Source organism: Phoenix dactylifera, chromosome 1 (assembly GCF_051530095.1).
Source record: "Phoenix dactylifera cultivar Ajwa chromosome 1, Ajwa_hap1_PhDact_Kaust_v1.1, whole genome shotgun sequence".
Taxonomy (NCBI): Eukaryota; Viridiplantae; Streptophyta; class Magnoliopsida; order Arecales; family Arecaceae; genus Phoenix; species Phoenix dactylifera.
This window is the reverse complement of record NC_143190.1, coordinates 62450595-62474422: the sequence shown is the minus strand read 5'-3', so window position 1 is coordinate 62474422 and position 23828 is coordinate 62450595. Positions and strand designations below refer to the sequence as shown.

The following is a 23828-nucleotide window of genomic DNA, read 5'->3' as shown; positions in this document are numbered from 1 at the left end:
ATATATATATATATATATATATATATATATATATATATACACACACACATATATATTAGAATATTAATTAGTAAAGTTTATGAGAGGGCCTTCCCTAGCTATTCTTGGTTCAGATGCACCTTTTCATTGCACAAGAAACTTCCTTCAGTTTGTTAGCAACCCAGCTATGCTACTTGGTTTGTTGTAGTTTGGCAGGTATGATGTAAACATTTCAAAGTCAACTACATCCAATCAAATGTTGTAAAATGAGTTACACGAGTTGATAACATAGGCAACCAAACAATTCTAAAATCCATGCTACTACAGCTATTGTCGTTACCCTATGTTTGTCTGGGATCATAAGAGGAAGGATGGATGAGGTTGGAAGTATAGATGGCCTCAATCCACGTTTGGTTTAAAAAAATTAAAAAAAAATGGATAAAAAAGAGAGACTGCTAATCCATTATAACCCACCAATTTGCATCCTCCTAAGGACTGTTAATCCATTATAGCCCACCAATTTGCATCCTCCCAATTTAGGAGGATGCAAGGAAGGATGGATGGAGTATACGAGGGATGGGTTTATACATGGACAAAATTATTCCTCATTAATTTTTTGACAAAACTCTAATACTACTTTTATTTATATTTATATTTATTATTTTTCACTTAGCTATTTATATAAAATTAATTAACTATTTAAAAGAAATTATAAATTAGCTAGTTATTTATATAATTATTATATAAATTAATTTATAAAACTATTTATTAATTTAAATTTAAATTTAAATTAAAAATATTTATATAATTATAAATTATAAAGATTATAAACTTATATATTGTCCCATTTCTACAAATAAGCATTATAAATTGATAATAATAATATTTTTTTATGAAAGGATAGCTTAGTAAAAATGTAATACAAATATCATCCATCATTTTTTTAGAATTTTTTGTATGAATACCCTCCTACGTATTAAATTTTGCATGAATACCCTTCCAAAATTGATATTTGTATGTATACTCTCGTAAAATACTTATTTTGCTATTCTATCTTTTTTTATCCTATTTTTGCATATATGCCCATGCCATCTAATGCTGTTAAAAAAATAACTGTTTCAAAATTAAAATAACTAAAATACCCTTAATAGGTAGATGTGCCAATATATATATATATATATATATATATATATATATATATATATATATATATATATATATAGGTATACAAGCAAATAGGAATGAAACAAAATTAGCTACAACAATCATTGTTGTTATTCTAACACTTGCAATGATGTTTTTTTTTTTTGTTTAGCTTAATAGGAGAAAAATAGAAGACATCAACAAGAGGGAAGAGAAGGCAAGATGACATTGAAATACCTTTTTTTAAAATGAAAACTCCCTGGAGTCTAGCAATATATCTTTAGACTAGCTTCTGCAGCCAATATATAAATAGAGAGGAGAGATTTGGAAGATCGATCGAGTCCACGACCATATTTGAGAGAGGAAAGATTTGGAAGCAGCGAGGATTTTTTTTTCTATCTTTGAAAATTGCTGTTTCGAGGATCACATGGCATCGCAGGAGAAGAAGGCAATCGCGATCCCGATCATGATCTCGATAGCGGGGGGAAGAAGGATCACGATCAGGCGAGGGTAAGAGGCAATCGCGATAGGATCACGATCGCAATAGCAGGAAAAGAAGGATGGTGATCGCGATAGCCAGGGGGAAGAAGGCGATCGTGATTGCAAGCGAGATCGTGATGAGGATTAAAAAAGCAATTTCAAAATTTTATTTTATTTTTAATTAAAATAAATATGGTTTTATTAACCGTATTAAAAGAACCATTACATTAGGATATTTGTGCAAAAACTATGTTTTATGAGGGTATAGAAATAAATATATTGAGAGGGTAATCACGTAATTTAAATTTTTAGAAGGGTATTCATGCAAAAAATTTTTTTTTTTTATTCCGTAACTAAACAAAGCTTAGAAGATAGGTAGAATGTGTAGATTTCCATATGCATACAAAATTAGTTCTAAAGCAGCAACAACCATCCCAGAAAGTGGATGGACGTGGCGCAATATTCTCCTAAGTGGCGGAGTTAGAACTATAGAAGCCGATCTACCTTGCGAGCCCGAGCCCTCTTTTCTTAGCTATGGGATTCAAAAAAAGATCTGCAACGATGAGATCATCTTCCTTGGATCCTACAATCATCCTATTTTGTAGGATCAGAGTGAAGGTATCGTTCTTGGAGTTATTTAAAATTATTTATCTATTTAAAAAAGTTAATTGTGTGGCTGATTGGTTAGCTTATCACTGCTCAGATACTACCATCTTAGTTTTATGATTGAGCACGAATCTCTATGCATCGTAAGGTATTGTGCAGATGCGGATGACCGCCGCCGAGTGCACACATTGTTTGATCGCCGTTCATATATATATATATATATATATATATATATATATATGTATTTTTTTTGATACAACGGCGGCTCATATGGGATAAGTGGGTGCAGGCAATAAAATTAGCAAAAAAAATAATAATGCAGAGAATGAGACACCCATAGCCTATCTAGATGAAATTTTCAAAATAGTGGGCCGCGAATGAGGCGCTCATTCAGCGCTATTTGACTTTGGATAGAATCCCAGTACCTCTTCACGGCGGCCATCCAGAATAATTTTATTTTGCCAGGGCAGAATAATTTTGCCGTCCCACACACGTGCGCGCGCAAAAAAAAAAAAAAAAAAAAAACGCTATGGTGCGTCCTTTCTCCCACGATGCGTGAGCCACCGGATTGCCATCCAAAGGTCGAAACGAGCCGCTGATATCCGCACAGAAACGTCAAGGGGAGAAAGCGACGAGGCGAGAGAGTCGTCCGCGGAACGTAGTTAAAGAGTTAAAAAGACGACAAAGTAACGAAATCAAGAAGTTGGAGAATACCCCACCGCTCGCATCCTGTTTTATCAGAAACCAGCAGGAGGAGGGACCGGATCGGTTTCTTGTTTTCTATTTGTATTGTGGGAGAAGGGCGCGGATCGGCGGAGATGAGGCATCTTATAGAGGTGGAGAAGGGGAGGGAGGCTGCCGACGGCCGGCCCTCCGTCGGACCGACCTACCGGAGCGCCTTTGCCAAGGACGGCTTCCCCCCGCCCGTCCCCGGCGTCGAGAGTTGCTGGGATGTATTCCGGTATTTTAGCAACGATCGCGGTTTCTATTCCTGTTTTTTTTCCCCCCCTTTAATCCTTCGAAGAAGTCTCTGCGTCAATTTCATCGCCGATGGTTATAATCGTGCCGATCAAGAATCCCAATTTTTTTGCTTTCTTCCGTTTATTCTTGGTTTTTTTTGTCGGGTTGTCTTTCGTTCTTGTTTTTCTCTTTTTCTTGAACGGATCCATCTCGAGTAGCTTGTCAGATCCTTCTTGGAGACAGTTTATATGAATAAAATTTTTTAAATCAACAATGCTGCAATCAAAAATAGGATTTTTCGATCGTTTATTCTTGGTTTTTTTTGTCGGATTGTGTTTCTTTCTTGTTTCTTTTTCCCTTGAACGGATCCATTTTGAGTAGCTTGACAGATCCTTCTTGGAGACAGTTTTTATGAATAAAATTCTTTAAATCTATAATGCTGCAGTCAAATTTAGGATTTTTTTGATCGAATCTTCTCGTTGTTTGTTTTCCTCCTGCTCTGGACAATATGTTGCATCTGTGATTCAGTATGAGTGTGGAGAGATGCCCCAACAACCGAATGCTGGGCCGTCGTGAAATTGTTGATGGAAAGGTGAGTCCTCCTCAATGCTATCATCGGCGCCTTGTATATCTTTTGACTTTTTGTTGGATCGATTCCCTTCTTTACTTTTTGCAGCCGGGTAAATATGTCTGGATGACCTACAAAGAAGTATATGACGTCGTGATGAAGATAGGGGCTTCGATACGGACTCTTGGGGTCGAGCAGGTATGACTAAGATGTACCTTGTTTAATTAGGTCGGTGGTTTGGTGTCCGTATGACTAAGATGTACTTTGTTTAATTAGGTGGGTGGTTAGTTGGTGTCTGGACGTAAATTTTATCATATTTTAAAAAAACATAAACGGTTTGAAGATGTCTAGTTTTTTTCTTGATAACTTCTACCTACCTAACACCCCTGAGAATGTCGTCAATTTACAGTTTTTTTTTTTTTTTAATGTTTGACCAATAGGTCTGTCGTTTTCCCCCCATATGGTTGCCTTTTCATAAAAAAAATGTAATGCTGCTTGATACTTCAAGCTTAGTTTATCTGGAAAAGGTGGGGCTATTTACGGAGGGAATGTAGTGAAAAATGAAATAGAAACGGAAGGGTATCTACTATAGCTGTCTGTCCTGTAGCTTAGTAAGATACAAGTCTCCCCCTCGTTTCCTTCACCCTGGCATGGAAAATTGGGATTGTTTTGTGTCTCCTCATGTGAGATTGCTGCCATAAATTGGTACTGGTCCTTTGTTAAAATACCCTTTCCATGCATCTAAGATATTGAGACTCCATTTATCAAAATAGCATGATTGAGCAAAAGTTGTCTACTCTTTCATGGTCATCAAATCTTCACATCCACTCCTCCAGCATTGTTGTCTCGCTATGAGTTCTACAGTTTTTATGTTGTCAACCTCTTCATATGTTTAAAGTTCACTAGTTTAGTCCATATTGATATTCTGAGCCTTTGCAAATTGTAGGATGGATTACTAACTTGATTCGCACTGAGTATATCTTTTTTGATTTTGTTTCAACTGTTCTCAAATAGAGCAGCAAAAATGTGATACATTGATGAACTTCTGGAGTTAGTTGGTTGATCTTATTGCTCCTTGACAGGGTGGACGTTGTGGCATCTATGGTTCTAACTGTCCTGAATGGATCATTAGTATGGAGGTACAATGTACTTTACGTGCATACTTTTTATTTTAAACATTTTTATCAAGCCTGGAATCTTTTTGAACCACCAATACTGAACATAAAACTTCATTTTGATTAACTATTGTTCAGAAACAATAGCATTTATATTGAATTTTTAGTATTTTAATTGCCATTTTGGAACATATGGCTTTATTTTGTATCTCTTTATTGCTTTTGTTGTAAATGAAATCTTTCTTGCATGTTTTTCAGTTATTATTTTTTTCTTATGGATTCACATGGCCTATGCAGGCTTGCAATGCTCATGGGATTTACTGTGTTCCCTTATATGATACTCTTGGTATGTATTGTTCTCTTTCTTTCATTGATTTTCATTAATATGCTATAACAATTATTTTGATGACATAAGTACATAACTACAGCCAGCAAACATGATTCAGCTTTTTTGTGATGTCGTTACATGTACTAATATTCTTGTGATAGGACACATGCTCCTCAGTCACAATAGTTTAAGTGCCCTTTATCCTGGATGGTGACAGTGGGCAGAAACTAATTGTAGAGTCTGCATTCTATCTTTTCATGATTAATGCTGTAAACCAACTCTTGTTCCTTATCTTGGCTGTAGGTGCTGGTGCAGTAGAATTCATTTTATGTCATTCAGAGGTTCAGATTGCTTTTGCAGAAGAGAAAAAGATTGGAGAGGTATCCTGTGTTTAGTGTTTGGTTATGAAATATCTAAGCTTACTTTGCATACATCAGTTAAATAATAGTATTCCTTTGACCCAGGAATTCTGGATTAACTACTTCAGTAACACAAAAATATGCATCCCAAAAATTGGGATAGTTCAATGAACTCCATGTACTTCGAAGCATATTTGCCTAAGGCATCTTAACTCTGGTTTAAATTCTCAGTGCCAGACCTTGGATCCATAAAAATAATGCTAATCTCATAACTATCATCTAAATGGACCTTACAGTTGCATCTAAGTGCTGTATATGGGACTGGTTTTCAGTCTGACATGTAGCATTTTATTTGTCTGAACATTAACACAACTCCCAAAATTTAATCTTGTCATCTTCCTTATTCATTTAGACTCTTTCAAGTTTGGGATGCTTCAAAAGAGTTGCTCCCTAGTTGAATAAACTCAAATTCGACTTATAAGGTAGTCCTCCATGTGCCTCGGGTTTCATGACAAGCCCCTCCTTATCTAAACTTCTTTGCCAGGACTCTGGCCCAATTTTACAGGCCCGCTTTTTAAAGATTTACTCAATTTTTCTTGGAACCTCAGCATTGGCTTCTGCTTCACAGTTAACCTCATTTAAGTTGAAGAGGTTTAATCACAACAATGACTATAGTTATGCATGCATGTTTACAGTCACTATTCATTTATGAAGCAGTTCATGTTGAATTCGTATTGAAATAATGAATTCACTTTCTCTGAAATTTGACTCTATCAAGGAATGTTCACCTTGTATGGGTTTTCTGGAAGTTTCTAAGCACAGCACTTAATTTTGTTTATTGTATTGCACAGTTCTATTTATATGGTGAATATTGTTATTTTTGTTAAACAATTTTGGGTGGGTGTTTCAATTTTCCAGGTGTCAAAAACCCTTCCTAGCTCATCTAAATTCTTAAAAGGTAAGTTTAGTGTAATTTCTCAACATTTTGACTTTAGTACTTTCTGCATTCCTTTATGTTATGTTGATACAATCATTTCACATGCAGCAATTGTTAGTTTTGGCAAGGTCACCTCTGAGCAAAGAGATGAGGTTGAAAAGTCTGGTTTGGCAATATATTCATGGGATGAATTTTTGCTCTTGGTAGGTTGTTTTAATTGTCGAGGTTCCTTACATGTTATGAATGATGCTTGGGATCTGGAAAACTACCTTACTTCCAGTTTTTATGAGAAATATTTAGTTTTTGCGCTGATTATGATATGTCCATCATGCCATTCTGTTTAGCACTCAGTTATGTTGATGTAAAATTATTCTCGAGACAAGGAGCTTGATTTGTTTTTTTGCAAATGCATGCCTGATGGCTTTAACTATTCCAAATTTAGTATTGAAAAAAAATACTTTTTAAGAACCTCCCTGTGAATAAAATCTAATGGTAATTAATGCCACTTCCTTTTATTTTGGAATAAACTATCTTTTACTCTATATAAAGTCATGTGCTGTTATATATCTATAATATGATCTTACATTAGAGTGAACCTTGTTGTGTCATTAAATGACCTTCCCTGATCCTAAATGATTTCCAGTTATCTTTTTATTTCATCTATGTTGAAATGGGAGTAATGGGTTAGTCATAATAAGGCCACGAAAAAAGATAGAAAGAGACAAGCATAGGTAACGGGATGTTCGCTAGCATTTGTTGCTTACTTCTGTACCATGAATATTGAGATTTAACTGGAATCTATTGCTTGTAAAAATGCAGGTTAAGAATCCTAGATTCATGTAAATATTTTTTTCCAGGATTCAATCAGCAAATGATCATTTTTTTTAACTTTCTCATACTGTAAGAAACATCAAGAATTTAATGAACAAGTGGTTGGGGATTTGGAGTGAATGGGAGAAGCAGCTGGTCATTTCCAAGAAGTTCAACCCCTCATTGTGATGGGATTTAAGAACACGAAGAGACTAGATATTACTTTAACAGTGGGATAGAATTTGAGAAAATTGATTGAGCAGGCCCAACATGATATTTTGAAAGAAGATAGGAACTGAGAAAGGCACATGATGAATATCAAACTCTAGACCATGGTCTACCATACTGGTCCGTACCGGCCGGTACGTACCGGTCCGGCTTATTATTGGAGAATCAGTATGAAACCGGTACGGAACCGGTACGTACCGGTCCGGGCCGCCACCGGTATGCCGACCGGTACCGGTACGGCGGACCTTGCTCCAGACTATGACTATTGATATTTATATGCCATTATCTGTGTCTGGCTGCATCAGTTTTTAACTTTATGAGTGGAACTGATGACTATGGTTGGCAGCAATTGGTTTATTGTGTGAATTACAATTTTGTGCGACTTATAGATTTGAGATGATCTTCATCAACATTTATGACTTATTCTCTAGATTATTCCCCTTTTGCTTCTTTATCATATCTCATATTCTAACATGCAGTACATAATAGTAATGCATATCTCTACCATTGGTTCTGGATACTCAAGTTGAATCCTGTATCATGTTATACTCAATGTTCTGTTGACAGTATTGTTCTATTTAAAATGGAATGTGCAGCCAGTCTTTTTTTATCTGTTGTGTAACAAGTGGGTCCACCTTGCTTACAATATATGTCTTTGTTTTTTGTACAGTTTCATTTTGCCGGACGTACATCATGAAACTCTAGAGTTTTCTTCTTTTTTTTTTTAATAAGACTTGGGTATTGTGATGTATAGGGAAGTAATCAACAATATGATCTTCCATTGAAGAAGAAAACTGATACATGTACTATAATGTACACCAGTGGAACAACTGGTGACCCTAAAGGTGTGATGATTTCGAATGATAGCATTATCACTCTTATTGCTGGTGTTGATCAGCTGCTTTATTGTGTGAATGTGCAGGTATGTCCATTTCTCCTTCTCTTGTTACTAAATTATTTTGATGGAATTCCTCTTATGAGTGAAATTCAGAACTGTTACCCTTTTTCATATCTCGTTTTTTATAGGCTGCCTACAAATTACGGTTATGGTACAAGAAAGGCTCGATAAATTTTTGGTTTACCATCTCTTTTTTCCTAAATATTGGCTTGTTTGTTTTTGCATTTATCACAGTTGCATGAAGGTGATGTTTATTTATCTTATTTACCCCTCGCTCATATCTTTGACCGTGTTATTGAAGAGTTGTTCATTTTTCATGGGGCCTCAATTGGATTTTGGCGTGGGGTAAGCCTTTTAAGATAAGCTATCATTTTTATTTAATTAGAACACCTCAGTTACAGGTGTCATTTTCAGGATGTCAAGTTGTTAGTTGAAGACATTGGGGAATTAAAGCCAACTATCTTTTGTGCTGTTCCACGTGTGTTGGATCGCATCTATACAGGTAGTGTTTGAGTTGGAAGTGTTCAAGCCGGTTGGTTGCAACATGTTTGTGTGCCAATCTAATTATATTGTTAATTAAATTCTTATGCATAGTGTGATATTTGCTTCAACTTTTATCTTGCAATGATATTATTCTCATTCATGTTCTGTAGCTTCGTGCTATGTTACCTGCACCCATTGATTTGGTCTGGGTACCCATACCAAACACTTAAACATGGACATTGGGATGACAGTTGGCCATGGTTGTTCCATAAGAAGATATTCTTATTTCTTAAAATGATCCGATGCTTAGACACATATCTGCGCCTACCCACCAATGCAAGTCCATGTAACATAGGCTTTTGACCAATACATATGTAAAAACATAGTTCAGGTGTGGTATACTTTTTAGTGTTTGGAAAAGTGAAATCCTTAGGCAAGAAGAAGACACGGGTAACCATTTTTAGACTAACCCACATCAGAAATATTAAAACCCCGCAAGCAAATCTATTTGGCCTTTAATGCTGATTAGGTGGCCAATCGGCCATCCTTTGGACATTGGTGTGGTGGTGTATTCAGCAGTTTCAGCCAATGAATGTTGGCCCAATAGCCAAGGATTAGGAGCAAGAGAGATTTGAAAGGATAAAGTTACTCCTGGGGTTGTAAAGCTACTATTTATCAGCCACAAGACAGCTGACGATGGTAGGTGTTTTTGTGCAAACCACTGGATTTACTAGGGTTAGCACACAAAACAAAATAAAATTAAGAGGCTTTATTAAAGCTTAGGGTCATATAATAACGTAATGCTCTTCACTTATGTAGTAGACCAGATTTGCTTAGCTTTCCTCATTTGACGTGCCCACCCACATCAAACTGACATATTTTAGCAATATGAGGGCAACACTACATGTTTATTTTAGTAAGTTTCTCCTTTTTTCTGTACTGACATGCAGTTCAACCAAGTGTAGTTACTGCTCTTCTACTTTTCAAGGTATCGATATTTGTCCTTCTCCATGTAAGACTTATTTTGTCTTTTATTGTACTGCTTAGGACTGCAATCAAAGATTTCATCAGGAGGTCTTCTGAAGAGTACATTGTTTAATATTGCTTACAAATAGTAAGTCTTGTACGATTTCTAGTTTTCAAATCATTTTTTTGCACTATTATTATGGATATATGCATATGTGTAGTATTCACTTGATTATTTTATTTCACACTTATACGTTCTTTTTGGTGTGCTTCTCCAAACTTTTTCCCTCATTTTTTCCTTTTCTTTTTTTTGACATTAGGTCTATGTTTCATGAAGCGTTTGTTTGTTGAGATGTTTTCAAATGTAACACCACAAAAAGCTATTAGTCAATGTTGTACACTTTAAGTTTGTTGGCTAAAGTTTGATGATTGTCTTGTCGCTGGCTTCAATATTGATACATGAGTTGGGATTTTGTAGCAAATTTCGTAACATGTCAAAAGGAAGTAAGCATGAGGATGCAGCTGCAATTTTTGATAAATTAGTTTTTAATAAGGTAATTAAGAAAACTAGAAGCATATTATCTGTATGTTCTGTACAGTGATCCTTCTTTGTCCCTTCTTTGTAATTTTGGATTCATAATCTGTTTAGGTAAAAGGTGGGCTTGGCGGGAGAGTGCGGATAATTCTATCTGGAGCAGCTCCTCTAGCAACCCATGTGGAAGAATTTTTACGGGTGGTGACGTGTTCCCATGTTCTACAAGGCTACGGTATCCAACTTTTGCAGAGTTAACCTTTTCCTGTATTCATAATAGAAATTAGAAAATGGTTTTTTAACCTTTTGATCACTAAATAGTAATGAAATGACATTATAAGTGGCAAGATAGATATCTGCTCCTTATCTTTTGATATGAGGTATGAAAAAATACATTATCCACAAATTGAAACATGCATAAGAAACCTTTTAAAGTTCTAAGAATCAGTGGGTATGCACATGACAACAATAGTACAAGACACAAAACATAAAAGCTAATTAACTAGATTTTGCAATAGATGTCATATATTCTTGGACAGATCATTCTCTTGCTACGAGATAGAAGAGACAAATTGAAACATTTTCTGTTAATAGAGCCCGATCAATTATTAAGAAAGTGGGAAATAAGCACAATTTAGTAGTTCCATCAAAATAATCACCTTCACTTTGATGGTATTCTACCTCATCATTATATTTTAAAATTTCTGTATTTTCCCATAGAATGTCAAGGCAAAAGCTTGTGAATTTACAAAGTTGAACTATAAATCTGTTTAATGGTCGATGGAATTTTATATCGAGACAAGCTTGTGAAACATGAAAGAAGTTGTTTGTGGTCAGGTCGCTTATGCTTGTCACCAACCTCAATCGATTGCCTCTATTTTGTTTAAGTAGAGGTGGTTGCTATTTGCCTCGCATGGTGTATTGCAGTCATGAAGCCATCAGTTAAGGTTTTTGCACAATTTCTTGCTAGTGCTGGTCTGATTTGGAGCTGATTTAACAAAATTTTTCATTGTGGCAAAAGATTTTATTTCTTCATACAAAATGGAATGATGACATAGGTTGCTAGGATGTGAAGTGATGGAAGAATGTTTTAATCAAATGAGAAGGGGATAGGGATGCATCAAGGAGATCTGGGCCTTGATAGTTATGAAGCAAAGAACCTTTATGTAAACATGGCTCATTATGGTAGAATGTGATAAACTGGATGCACCTATCCGAAAAGAAGGCCTATGCACCTATCCAAAGACTCTGAACAGGTGTGGATTTAATTGTTAGAGGATGCATAAGCGATTGCTTGGCTTTCATTTGTCATCCCCAATTTTGATCAAGTATTTATGTAGTAGTTGCCAGGGATCCAAATGATATATGTAGTTAAAAGGGAAAATATACAAAGTTCATAAGGGCTAAATGTGTGTATTCTATCATCTAGCACGATAGGGGGCCTCTGTTTTGCGGTGCCGGATCTGGGGGCCTTTGTTTTGAAATGAAAAAGGGGCTTCAGCCCCTTTATATATTTTTTTGAAATTTTTATGAGAAGGCAGCCACTACTTGTTGCCCAATGTGACAACCCAGGAGGGGGGGGGGGGGGGTGAATTGGGTTTTCTAAATTTTTCGATCTTAACTCTTCTTAATGGATGTGTGTGTGAGTGATTTAGTTAGTGTCAATTATATATGTGAAATTGAAAACACAAACAAGACAATATAAACACATAAGAAGTATAGTGGTTTGGTGCACCCCACGGCACCTACATCCACTCCCCAAGCGTCCTCTTGGAAATTCACTATAATTTCTCGGATTACAGTTGGATTGTTTTTCGGGCTCACAATCCAAAAACCTTTACAATTGGTTTTTCGGCTCATCAAAAATCTATGTTGGTTTTCCGGGCTCACCAACAACCTATTCCGTTGGTTTTACGGGCTCAACAATAAACCTTACAACAAGAGCGAAAATACAAGGAATAAAGCTCCTAAATGAGCATATAAAACAAATATGAATTCAAAGAAGAGATAAGAGAAAGTTATCGCTTGTTGAAGCTTTTCTTTTCGTTGATAAGGATGCTTCACTCTTCAAGGGTTGGTGGAGCTCTTGATTTCTCTTTGAATGTGCTCAACAACCTTCTTTTTGGATTTTTGAATGAAGCAAATTGATGAAATACTTGAAGGCTAGGGTTTTCACTTGAATGCTCTTCTTAATTGCAAAAGATACTTTCCACTAATGAATAGTACCCCTTAAATACTTTTCCAACCTCTAATAGTAACTCCCTAGCAGTTGGAATGGAGAAACTGGCCGTTTCTAGCCGTTGAAAACTCAAAAACTACTTCTGCAGAACTAGCCGTTATGCTGTCAGTCGTGCTGGGGTCGACCCAAGCAAATCTGGAGTCGACTCAAATTACTGTTCCACAGACTGGGGTCGACTCATGTATTTTTGGGGTCGGCTCCAGCTACAGTGGGGTCGACTCAAACTTTTCTGGGGTCGACCCTCTCAGGATTTACAGAGACTTGTTTTTCTGTCTTTCTAGGCTGGGGTCGACTCAACTTCTCTTGCGGTCGACTTGAGCTACAGTGGGGTCGGCTCAAGCTTCAGTGGGGTCAACCCTTTCAGAGATTCCAGAGATCCGATTTTCTGATTCTTCAGGCTGGGTCGACTTATGCCTTCCTGGGGTCGACTCAAGCTTCAGTGGGGTCGACTTAAGGTTATCTGGGGTCGACCCTCTCGGAAACTCCAGAGAGTTGCTTTTCTGGCTCTTTTGACTGGGGTCAAGGTTTTCTGGGGTCGACCCAAGGTCTGTGTCATTTGTGCCATTTTGTGCCAGAGTGTGCCAAAGAGTGCCAGGATCGACTCTATTACTTCTGGGGTCGACTCCAACTCTGTGCCAAGTATTTTATGGTTGTGCCACATCGTGCTAAGTCGTGCCAAATGTATCAGGGTCGACTCCAAACTACTTGGGGTCGACTCTAACCCTGTTTTTCTGCACTTGAAGATTAGTTTAGCACATTGAAGTAATAAAAGATATTCCAATGAAATTGATGAAATATGGCACATTCAAGTTTCATTTCTTTACTTACCAGAATTACGGAAATACCCCTTATCAAGAGAAACTTCACTTTTAGTTTGATCAAACTGAAAATTAGATTTTCTCTCAAGTTCTTTTAGTAGAATTATCCTTGGATGAGTTCTTGAAGATCATATTAAACATTGTAGATGAGTGTACCATGAATGTATCAAGTTTGTTGGATGTATCGAGAATGTATCACTTCTATCGAGAGTGTATCACTTCTCTCTTACTTGAGTATCTATTTACTTGGTTAACTTTGTTGATTGCATTGGTACTTCACTATGGCCCTCATGGTTTTGTAAACATCAAAATAACATTCTGATTCTCACTACTGTCTTCGCTTTTTTTTTTTGAATTTTTTTTAAGTGAAGTTGGTAGCAACTACCAACTTCATTTTAAAAAAATTAAAAAAAAAAGTGGTTGAAGCCCCTGTTTCTTTTTGAAAGCCCTCTCTCCCCTCTCCCTCCGCCTCTCTTGCTCTCCATCGCCCTCTCCCTCTCCCTCCCTCCCTCTCTCTTTCTTTTCCTCTCTATCCTTCTCTCTCTGCCTCTCTCCACCACTCTCTCCCTCCCTTCCTCTTCCTCTCTCTCTCTTTTTCTCTCTCTTTCTCCGTCTTCCTATTCCTTGCCGGTTCCCCTTTGTCAGTATGCACTGGAGCAACACGGCACGATACCGTACCATACAATACCGCCAGCCTACCGGCATGGATGCCCATTCTAGTGTTGCGGATCTTGATTTTACACAGATAAGATAGCTATTACATGACACAATTCACATCGATAGACAAGGGACTTTAGTTATCTATTTGATTATTCATAGTTTATTAATTATCTTGATTCTTTCCTATTCCTTACTCAGTTATCTCTCCACATGTGTGTCCGATCCATTTCGCTCTGTTCTCCCCCTTTGCTTTCCACATATCACCCTTCTTCGGGTTTTCTCCTGTGGGTTCTCCGCACGTATATATTGTTAAGCTTGACATATATTGTTGACCCTTTTGGGCTACACCGCTAACATGATGCCAAAACCAATCCATTTCGCTCTGTTCTCCCCCTTTGCTTTCCACATATCACCCTTCTTCGAGTTTTCTCCTGTGGGTTCTCCGCACGTGAGTGAGTGTTGGAGAGTGGGATAGTCTCCCAACGGATAGGCAAGGGACTTTAGATGGCCTTAAATACATACAGGCCTATCAACCTATCAGCTTATGCTTTTGGGCTCTAGTGGTTATTTAACAAAAAATAGCAAGCATAGAACACTGGAAGGATATATCAGTCATCTACTTTAATATCATTTATTTCTTGTTGATGCTTTTATGCTTTGACTTGCAAGCTGGATACTACAAGGCATGTGCAAGGATCTGACATGTTTTCATTATTCAACTTTGTAAATTCAGAGAGATGTGAAAGTCAACTCATCTTAATCCATCTAGATCCTTACATATACTCTACGTATGTTTGTCAGGTGCCAGACTCTGGCCTGTGTAGTTTCATTATTTTAACTGATTTCGTATGAGGTTCAATCTTTTCACTTAGCGCATATATAACGATAACTGTTAGATTGTCAAAATCAAGATGTGCCTTTTGCCAGTTTATATGCATGTAGAATCTTGATATCAGTTTGTTAATTATATCTTAACTGCATGTGTTATCACCTCATAAACTATCAGAATTAGTTGTCAATGGGACTACATCTGTGGAGAGCAGAGACGAGAAGAGAAAGTTGCAATTTTGTGTTTCTGGAATTGTTTGTTTTGATTCTTTTGCTGATTTTCATGGATAAGTGGTGAGCTTGGAGGACATGAGAGCTAGGTAGCTTTCTTTGACACAGCAAAACTGGGCATATTGAAGCTTGAAATTGGTTATGTTTGTTTGCATGTCCTATTGCAGTATCTAACTGACATGTCTTTTAAGCCATTCCATTGGTTGATTATGAATATTGTGTCAGGCATGATGTTTCTAAGAAATCCCCAAAAGTCAAATACTACATGTTTAAAGTCTTTAAAGAAGATTAAATCTTAAAATGATTCAGATAATTTTGATGGTTGATTTTTTTTTTTTTGGTCATGTTAGGTCTTACAGAGACTTGTGCTGGAACATTTGTCACTTTGCCGAATAATCTAGCAATGCTTGGAACAGTAGGCCCTCCAGTACCAAATGTTGATGTGCGCCTGGAGTCTGTTCCTGAAATGAACTATGATGCTCTTGCAGAAGTTCCTTGTGGAGAAATCTGCGTGAGAGGAAATACTTTATTCTCAGGATACTACAAATGTGAAGATCTTACAAAGGAGGTTATGATTGATGGTTGGTTTCACACAGGTTTGTTCTCCTCAGAATGTAACCTGTTATATATGAGTTTATGGTAAAGCAAGAATGAGTTAATTATGGCAAAGCTATCTCCATGTTATGGTTTATATTTGCTCTTCTGGGGATTAAGTCAACCTGGTTGAGCCTAACCCTTTCAGTCACTGAGCTAAGATACATAAGTTAATTACACGAGCATTTATTACAGAACTGGATGCCTCTTGCTTTAACCAATATTAATACTAAGAAAATATATTTGAAGTTTTGAACCAAGAACTCAGTTCAACTTATTGTTGAACATGTACCAATTATGTCTCCATATATGCTCCTCTTATTGGGCATTCTTTTTTATGGTCCTTGTTTGTAGGGGATATTGGTGAGTGGCAGCCTGATGGAAGTATGAAAATCATTGATCGAAAGAAAAACATCTTTAAGCTTTCACAAGGAGAATATGTTGCAGTTGAAAATCTGGAGAATGTCTATGGTCTGGTTCCTGATTTAGATTCGGTATGTTTTGCAGCCCACAAACAACTTCTGGAAGAAAGAATCTTGCTTTTTCATGATTCATTTGAAGAAAGATATGCAACCTCCCATAGATTTCTGAAAATCAAATGCCTGCAGAACTGCGCCTCCCTCATCCTCTCTCCGTTTCCTGTCTATGGACCACATCTTACCTCAATTTTAAGTTTTTGAGTGAATCTGTGGATGCAGCATATCAACATCATTTCTTTCTGTGCAAATATATTATCATAACTGTCTCCTTTTTCATACATTTTGCTCCTTATAAAACTGGAAAGCTCCTTGTAAACCCTAACGCCTTCACATAAGCAAGCATTGTCATATTATAATCTGGATCTTGTTTAGTTTGCCTTGTTCTGCCTCTGTTTAGTTTTTCTCTGTTCCTCCTCTTTTTAATCTTTATCTAAAGAAAATGCATCATTCTATTCAACCCATCTTCTTGCCAGAAAGCAAAACAAAAGTCTTCCATTGAAGTTTTGGTACATGAGAAATGAACTGCATACAATCTTTTTTCAGATTTATTGTGAAATACTCGCAGTGCAGGTTGATGCAGATGTTTTTGCATTTCTATTCTTGGTCATCATGATAAGAAACCTACCTATTCCAAGACATGGTGGGTCAGGACAATCAGGTTGTGAGACAAATTAAGAAAACAAATGATGATTTCCACGTATCAAACTGTGTTTTTCCATAAATTAACATTTGAGATTATCTTTTTTTGTTAGCCATTGATGAAACGGTTTGGCGAGGAGATAACTTCTCATGGTTCTTATCTTGGGAGGATATGGTAAATTAGCCTAATAGATCATATGGTCTTGCATTGAGCAATCAAGGTGTAATGAAGATACCTATGAGCCTACAAAGAAGGTTAGGCATCACGTTTCATTTTCTTAGATAATTGATGGAAGGACTTTTAGGAGGATCTTGGTCTTTTTTTCTCTCTGTGGAAGTATTGGAGAAAGCATTTCATAGAATACCATAAATGCTGATCTGATATGCTTGGTCTTGGTAATAAAACTTCTGCCAGAAGACTATATTGATAGTTTACAGCGAGCAGTGAAGCAAAAAGCCATTTGTATGGAGTTAAGTTAGTGCTGATGGTGGTGAAATTCATGGGATTGATAATGGCAAATGTGTGTGTTAGTTTGTATGAATGCATGTACAAGATATGAAGAAGATTAAATAATATAAAGACTTGATACCTAATGCTAGATTCTAAGAGCACTGAAATGAACAGATAATCGTCATGGCTTGACATTGTTTTGAGAAGCATCATAACATTTCTGACACTTAAGAGACTAAAATTTTATGTGATTAATATTGATGCAAATTCTGATCAAACATAGATGCAGATTCGCTTTGGGAGGAATGCCACTTGCAGTTAATCAAAAGCATGGAAACAATATAGTTGAAACATGAATATGCCCGCATGCACTCATATATGCTTGCACAAACACATGGACAGCCAAGAAATACCCTACGCTATAATCCGCATTGGATTAGAGAAGGCGGATGAATGTCTTTCTAGAATATCAGTGGATCCTCCCATCTCTGTGAGACTAAATAGAAATTGTATTAGAGAGCAAAGACATTAGAAATCTTAAGAGTATAGATTCCATGAGCATTAGAAAGGTTGTAACGACATAGAATGAGCATAGCAAAACATGATGCTCAAATAGGTTCATAGTATACTAAGGATGTGTAATGGATGGAGTTTGACTTTATTGAAGGAAGGTAAGAAGTCATATTAAATAGAAGATTAAGCAATCAAGAATTGGTGAAGGTGGGACTCTTTTGAGGAACATGGGTGAAAATAGACTTCAGTATAAAGACAAGCTTAGGCATGTTTGGAAATGTGAAAATGAACACATTTATGGAAGCACAAATGGAAATGAGGAATGATTTGTAGGTAGCTTACATTCTTTGAAAATTTAGACCATAGATAGGATAGAGCTTCTTGGTTATATTTGTGGTGCCATTTTTTCTCATAGGACAATGTTGAAAACAACATACTGGTTTTTCTTGTTCTAATTATCAAATTATGTCTGGTTGTAATTTTAGTTTCATTTAACCAAGAATAGGTTATCTAGGACCTATAATATAAAATAATAAACAGAAAGATGAAGATATGTTTAATGGAATTAGAATATGGTGGTGTGGCACCTATAGTGGACGTAGCCCTTTATAAGAATGATGAATCAGAAAGTGGATAACAAATTGTTCGGTTAAGCCTGTTGGCTATGGGGTTTTGGTTTATGCAATAGATATGTTAAAGAAAGATAGAAATATGAAACAACCAGCCAGGTTTATTTTTCATTCAGCAATTTGGAAAATGTTTGATAATCTAAGGTTCCAGACAAGTGAACAACTAATTCATAATAGGCTAAAACTTTATTATTAGTTACTAAACAGTATGAACTGGAGCAGGATAGAAGAGATCAAAGGAACGATGCTCCTTATGTTACAGCTCAGATTGATACACTATCAGTTGGCACAGTAATGAGAGCCTGGTCCTGGAACATTGTTTATGCACTTCTCCAAGAAGGGGTATTAGCACATTGTAGTAACACAAGAAATTTGTTTTTATGAAGTGCTTAATTTGAATTGTTGATATCTGTTTTATAAAATGTTTGCTCATGATTATTATCTTTCCAGATATGGATATATGGAAATAGCTTTGAGTCTTTCCTTGTTGCCATTGTAAATCCCAATAAGCAAGCCCTTGAGCATTGGGCTGAAGAAAATGGTGTAAGGGGGGATTTTGCTGCAATATGTGAGAACCCCAAGGCAAAAGAATACATTTTGGGGGAGCTTACAAAGGTTGCAAAACAAAAGAAGGTGATTTATTTTCTAATTTGTGTTTGCCTTTTACTTATTTTTGCTTCTTTATATGATGAAGAAATCCTCAAATATTAGTCTGATTTCCCTGGCTCCTTGTTAGTTACTTGTTATCTCCTTGATCATGTTCTGGCAGCTGAAAGGTTTTGAGTTCATAAAGGCAATTCACCTTGATCCTGAACCATTTGATATGGAGCGTGATCTCCTTACCCCAACATACAAAAAGAAGAGGCCACAGCTGCGCAAGTATTACCAGGTACATGTTGTATACATTTGTTGTGTTACTCAAAATATTAGGTTTTACATATCAAATCTGATTGCGTGGGATGTTGGTGCTGAATATGCAACCATGTACCAGAGCATGGGGCTATCTGCTTTCTCTTGATAACCATAAATCACCAAAATGTAATGTAATCGAAACTTTACATCTTGTGCGCCTAGCGTGCTAATGAAATATATTTTGCTACATGAAAAGAGATTTTTTTCCCAAGACATTTAGGGCCTGTTTGGTATTGCTTTTGTTTTCTGTTCTTGTTTTCAGAAATCCAAGAAGATTGAACTAGACTGAACAAATATGTATGTTGAAGCCATTTTGGTTTTCGAATTTATTGTAAAACCTTTAAAGCTTATTGCAGCAAAGATTTATTGCTTTCGAATAAAAGTAGAAATAAGAGCAAGAAATGACTAGTTTCCATGCAAATTCTGTCTCCAACATCCATGTCTTTAGTATTTCACTTTTTTTTGACAGGCTCTTAATTATCATATTTAGCATCGAACTTTTTCTGGAACTATTATGTTTAGCATCCAACTTTTCTGGAAGAAGGGTCGAACACTGATCATGTTTGTTTGCTTTTTCAGAGTGTCATCGACAACCTATACAAAAGCGCAAAGTAACTTTTTTTTCCCGCGGAACTGATGGAGTTGCAACTTATGGAGTTAAACAGTTATGATATATTTTTCCCCTTTTTCTGCTTCTTGTAATTGGACAATCATTTAGCACTGCTGCTTTAACATCCAATGTGCATGCATTCAGATAACATAGACTACAAGATTCTTAATATTTATTTTCATTTGAGAGCACTTGTGAATAGTGTGGTACATGGGGCAAAATATGGATCTTGTAAAATGACCACCCCTGGGTCGGTCATAGAGTACAAAAATTTGGTATTATTCCTTTCAAAGTGCGTTCTCATGGTAGTTCTGTATCTTCTTACAAGATAATTAATTTCTGCCCTTAACCTCCTGGACAACACCTAATGCACCTGAAAAGAAACTTGGTTGTATGCATAATTAATGACTTCGTGTCTAGGTTGAGTCGTCTAAGAAGATTGGAAGCTTTCAAATTTTATGGCCTCTAGGAGGTAGGGGGGAGTGGTAAATTGCCAGAGTACTTGCTAGCTTCTTTTGATGATGATTGTAACCTGGGTTTATTCTAGATTGACGGATTTGATGGATTTCAAAGCTACAAGCTCGTATAATGTCAACCACCTTTTGTATTTTAAACGTTTTGTAACTTATTAATATATTATTTGTATATGCGAGTACCCTGTGAGAAGGCTGATGTAATATCCGGCCCAAAATGGGCCGGTTGGATTTTGGGCTGATTGGGCCAAAGCCGGCAGGCCCAACCGGCTTCAGCCCATGGCTGAAGAAGAGACCAAGATAGGGGATCGCGATTGTGATCACCTAGTCTTCTTCCTTGGGGTAACAGAGGTGAGACGGGAGCGGAGACGCCATGGCCTCTTGAATGGCCTCCAATTCCGCTCAACCGCCGCGAGCATCACAGCGGTGAACGTGCCATGGCCAACGAAAACTGTTTATAAAAAAAAGAAGACTCCCATCACTCATCATTTCTAGAAACCCTTCCCTCCTCTCTCACTGTTTCTCTTCTCCCTTCTTCCTCTCCTTCGATATTCTATGAGTAAGGCAATGGGGTCGCCCATAAGAGCCTTTGTGCTTGGCGCAGGTTTATCTAGAGCCTAGCCTTCTTTGGATGTGGAGGAGGCTGAGCTCGAGATGAATCAAAGTACGTACGGGATCGACTCAAGCATGAGTAAAGAGGAGCTGGGCCTAGTTCGGGCTCAATTTTTCTTTCCTTGTCCATTCATCCTTGAGCTCCCAGAGCTCGGGGCTCGAGTCACGGACCCTCCTAGAGGTCGGATCGGGGTGTACATAGAGACACTCTGAGCAGAGCTGAGATTCTCTCTTCACGGGTTCATGAACGAGCTCCTGGCGACTTATCACCTAGTCCCTACGTAGCTCGCTCCGAACTCGTGGAGGATGATCATTGGCTTCCTCACCCTCTGTCTTGCCCATGGTCTTTCCACTTCGGTGAATATCTTCTGGGGTCGCTTTGTCTTAAAAGCTAACTCCACAGACAAAGGATGGCGGTACTTCTCTCCTCGGAGAGGCCGCATCCTTTTTGAAGTGTTCCTTCCTCTATTCACGGGTGGAAGGACAAATTCTTCTCCTCTGAGCGGTCGTGGAGGTTTAACCCGTCTTGGGACTCGTCGCGCGCCACAATAAATAATAAACCGCCCAACAGAGGGGCCCTGAAGCTTTCCAATTTGCTCAACGAGGAAGCTTTACTAAATGTCTGCTTAAGCTCGGCTCATCCCGGAGGTAAGGGTGGTGCAGTCATTTCTCCTTTCTTTTTCTTTCTTTTTCATGCTGGATCTTGACTAAGTCTTCTGTTGTCAGAAATTGTAAGGATGATTTTCGATGCTGAGACCTTGATGGCCAGGTACCATAAGAGGGCGACCGCCTCAGATGGAGCTCAGCCTGAGAGGGGGCCGAAGAAGCTGAGGACTACCTCATCCTTCAGTGCCACGCGGGACGAGCACGCTAAAGTTGTCGTCGCTGAGCCCGCTCAGCCTGGGCCCGAGCAAGCCCTACCGGCAGAAGCCGAACTACCGCCACCAACTGCAGAAGGGGGCTCGATTAATCAGGCAACTGCAGTGCCTGCCGGCGGAGTTCGGAAGGCCCGCAAGATCGTCCGGCAGCACCAATCGAGTCCCGAGCCAGGGAGCGAGCTCGGGTTCCCATCTTCATCGGAGGTCCCGACCTCTTCTGGGGTCGATTCTGCTCCCCCCGAGCCCGGGAGGAGGCTATTCCAACCTGGGTGCCAACTTTTTGAAGACGACAGAGCCCTCGAGTCTAGCGAGGTTGCTCGTGAGCTCGTGAGCTGCGCCATGCTTTTGGGCGATCGAGCTCAATTGAAGCAGCTGGGATTCCAGGAGATCATTCAGCATCATGGTGAGTGATATCACTTGCTTTGTGCATCTTTCAAAGTGCTCGACCTCGATTGACCTTTTATTTCTTGTGCCAGTCTCTCCACTTAGTCGACATGTTGGTGAATGCCGCGTTCAACTTTCGGAAGTGGGTAAGGGAGCTTTAGTCGAAGGTGGAGGCTGCAGAGCGGCGTAGGGAGGAAGCTGAGGTTCGAGCTGCAGCTGCCGAGCAACAGCAACAGAAGGCCGAGCAGAAGGCGGCGGCTGTCGAGCAACGGTAGCAACATGCCGAGAAGAAGAGAAGGGCGGCCGAAGCCGGACTCGCCCAAATTCAGGAGATGGAGGCCGAGCATTCCTGAACTCGTTCGGCTGCCGAAAGCCGCATCTCCGAGCTTAAAGATGTGTTGGGTGGTTAGAGGCACGAAGATAAAGTTTTGAGGCTGAAGGCCGGGCGGCGTGAGAGGCTCGCCGAGGAGCAGGTCCGAGCAGCCATCTGGAACTTCTGCCAATCCGAGGAATACATGGACAAGCTGGCGGAGGGGGCGACTGATGCCTTGATCTGGGGCTTTGAAAACTGCCACGATCAGGCTCATTGTCTCTGCCCCAGGGTTGAGCTCAGCAGCCTCCATTTGGATCTGTGTGGAGCCGCCGAGGCAGCGGTCGTGGCCGAGATAAGCGAGCTTGCTGAAGCGCGCGAGCTCGTCGCTGACGTGGTGGATGCCTCTGAGTTGGTGCTAAGGCCGGGATAGAAGCCGCTCCTGAAGTCACTACTGGGACTGAGGCCGCTCCTGAGGTCGGGCTCGAGGCTTCCTAGGCCGCCTGAGCTCTCTTCTGCTTGTTTTTTTTTCTCATTTTATTTTTGTAAAGTTGGCCACTTAAGCCTCTTCATAATTGGTATTCAATCCGACTTTAAGGTCGGCACTTTTTATACTCGGCCTTTGGCCTTTTAACATCAATAAAATACACCTTTCCGACATCTTATGTTTTTGTAGTTTGACTAAGCCTTTGAGCTCGTCTTACTTTATGTCTTGTGATGGCTCTTCGCGTTCGGCTAACAAGATCTGAACTGCATAGCTTAGGTGCTGGCTTAGCTTTCATGTAATCAGGCAGCTTTGGCCAAGTCCCTGTGCTCAGCATTCGCTCCCAACTTAGGTGTAGCCTTGCATAGTTGATGAAGAGCTCACTGCTTCTAAGCTCGTTCGCTGACGCACTTTAGGCGCCTAGGTCGGGCACCGGGCCTGCTTTAGACCTTTGCACAAAGACTGAGCTCGGGGCCCCGCTTTAGCTTTCGAACTGTAGCTTGCTAGGGCGTCTTTTAGATAAAAGGCCGTTGTAAGCTTTAATACTTTTTGGCTTCATAGGTTTCTGTAGATTTTAACTTGGGTGCTCGAACCAAGGTCGGATTGCCTTCAAATATTTTTTTTGAGGTCGAGGAAGTCTTATTGACTCGCGGTCGTCACAGCAGCGCGCCCGAGTTTGGGCTCGGAACGTC

General features: G+C 38.7%; 1 protein-coding gene across 3 annotated transcripts; it reads left to right on the top strand.

The window, feature by feature from the left end:
- The first annotated feature begins 2855 nt into the window (after nt 1-2855).
- LOC103696900 (long chain acyl-CoA synthetase 4-like) lies at nt 2856-20287 on the top strand. Of its 3 annotated transcripts, XM_039117478.3 has the most exons (19): nt 2856-3169; nt 3697-3760; nt 3845-3934; nt 4819-4875; nt 5149-5197; nt 5483-5559; nt 6457-6496; nt 6584-6678; nt 8268-8435; nt 8646-8756; nt 8826-8913; nt 9942-10008; nt 10339-10414; nt 10510-10627; nt 15519-15764; nt 16117-16256; nt 18924-19106; nt 19243-19362; nt 19965-20287. In XM_039117478.3, the coding sequence occupies exons 1-19, from the start codon at nt 3027-3029 to the stop codon at nt 19998-20000; spliced, it is 1968 nt and encodes a 655-aa protein (XP_038973406.3). In that variant the 5' UTR covers nt 2856-3026; the 3' UTR covers nt 20001-20287. The 3 variants fall into 3 exon arrangements, with proteins under 3 accessions (XP_038973406.3, XP_088565206.2, XP_088565201.2); XM_088709075.2 differs by having other exon boundaries at nt 2913-3169; nt 3697-3934; XM_088709080.2 differs by lacking the exons at nt 18924-19106; nt 19243-19362; nt 19965-20287 and adding an exon at nt 18696-18903 and having other exon boundaries at nt 2905-3169.
- Nucleotides 20288-23828: the final 3541 nt, after the last annotated feature.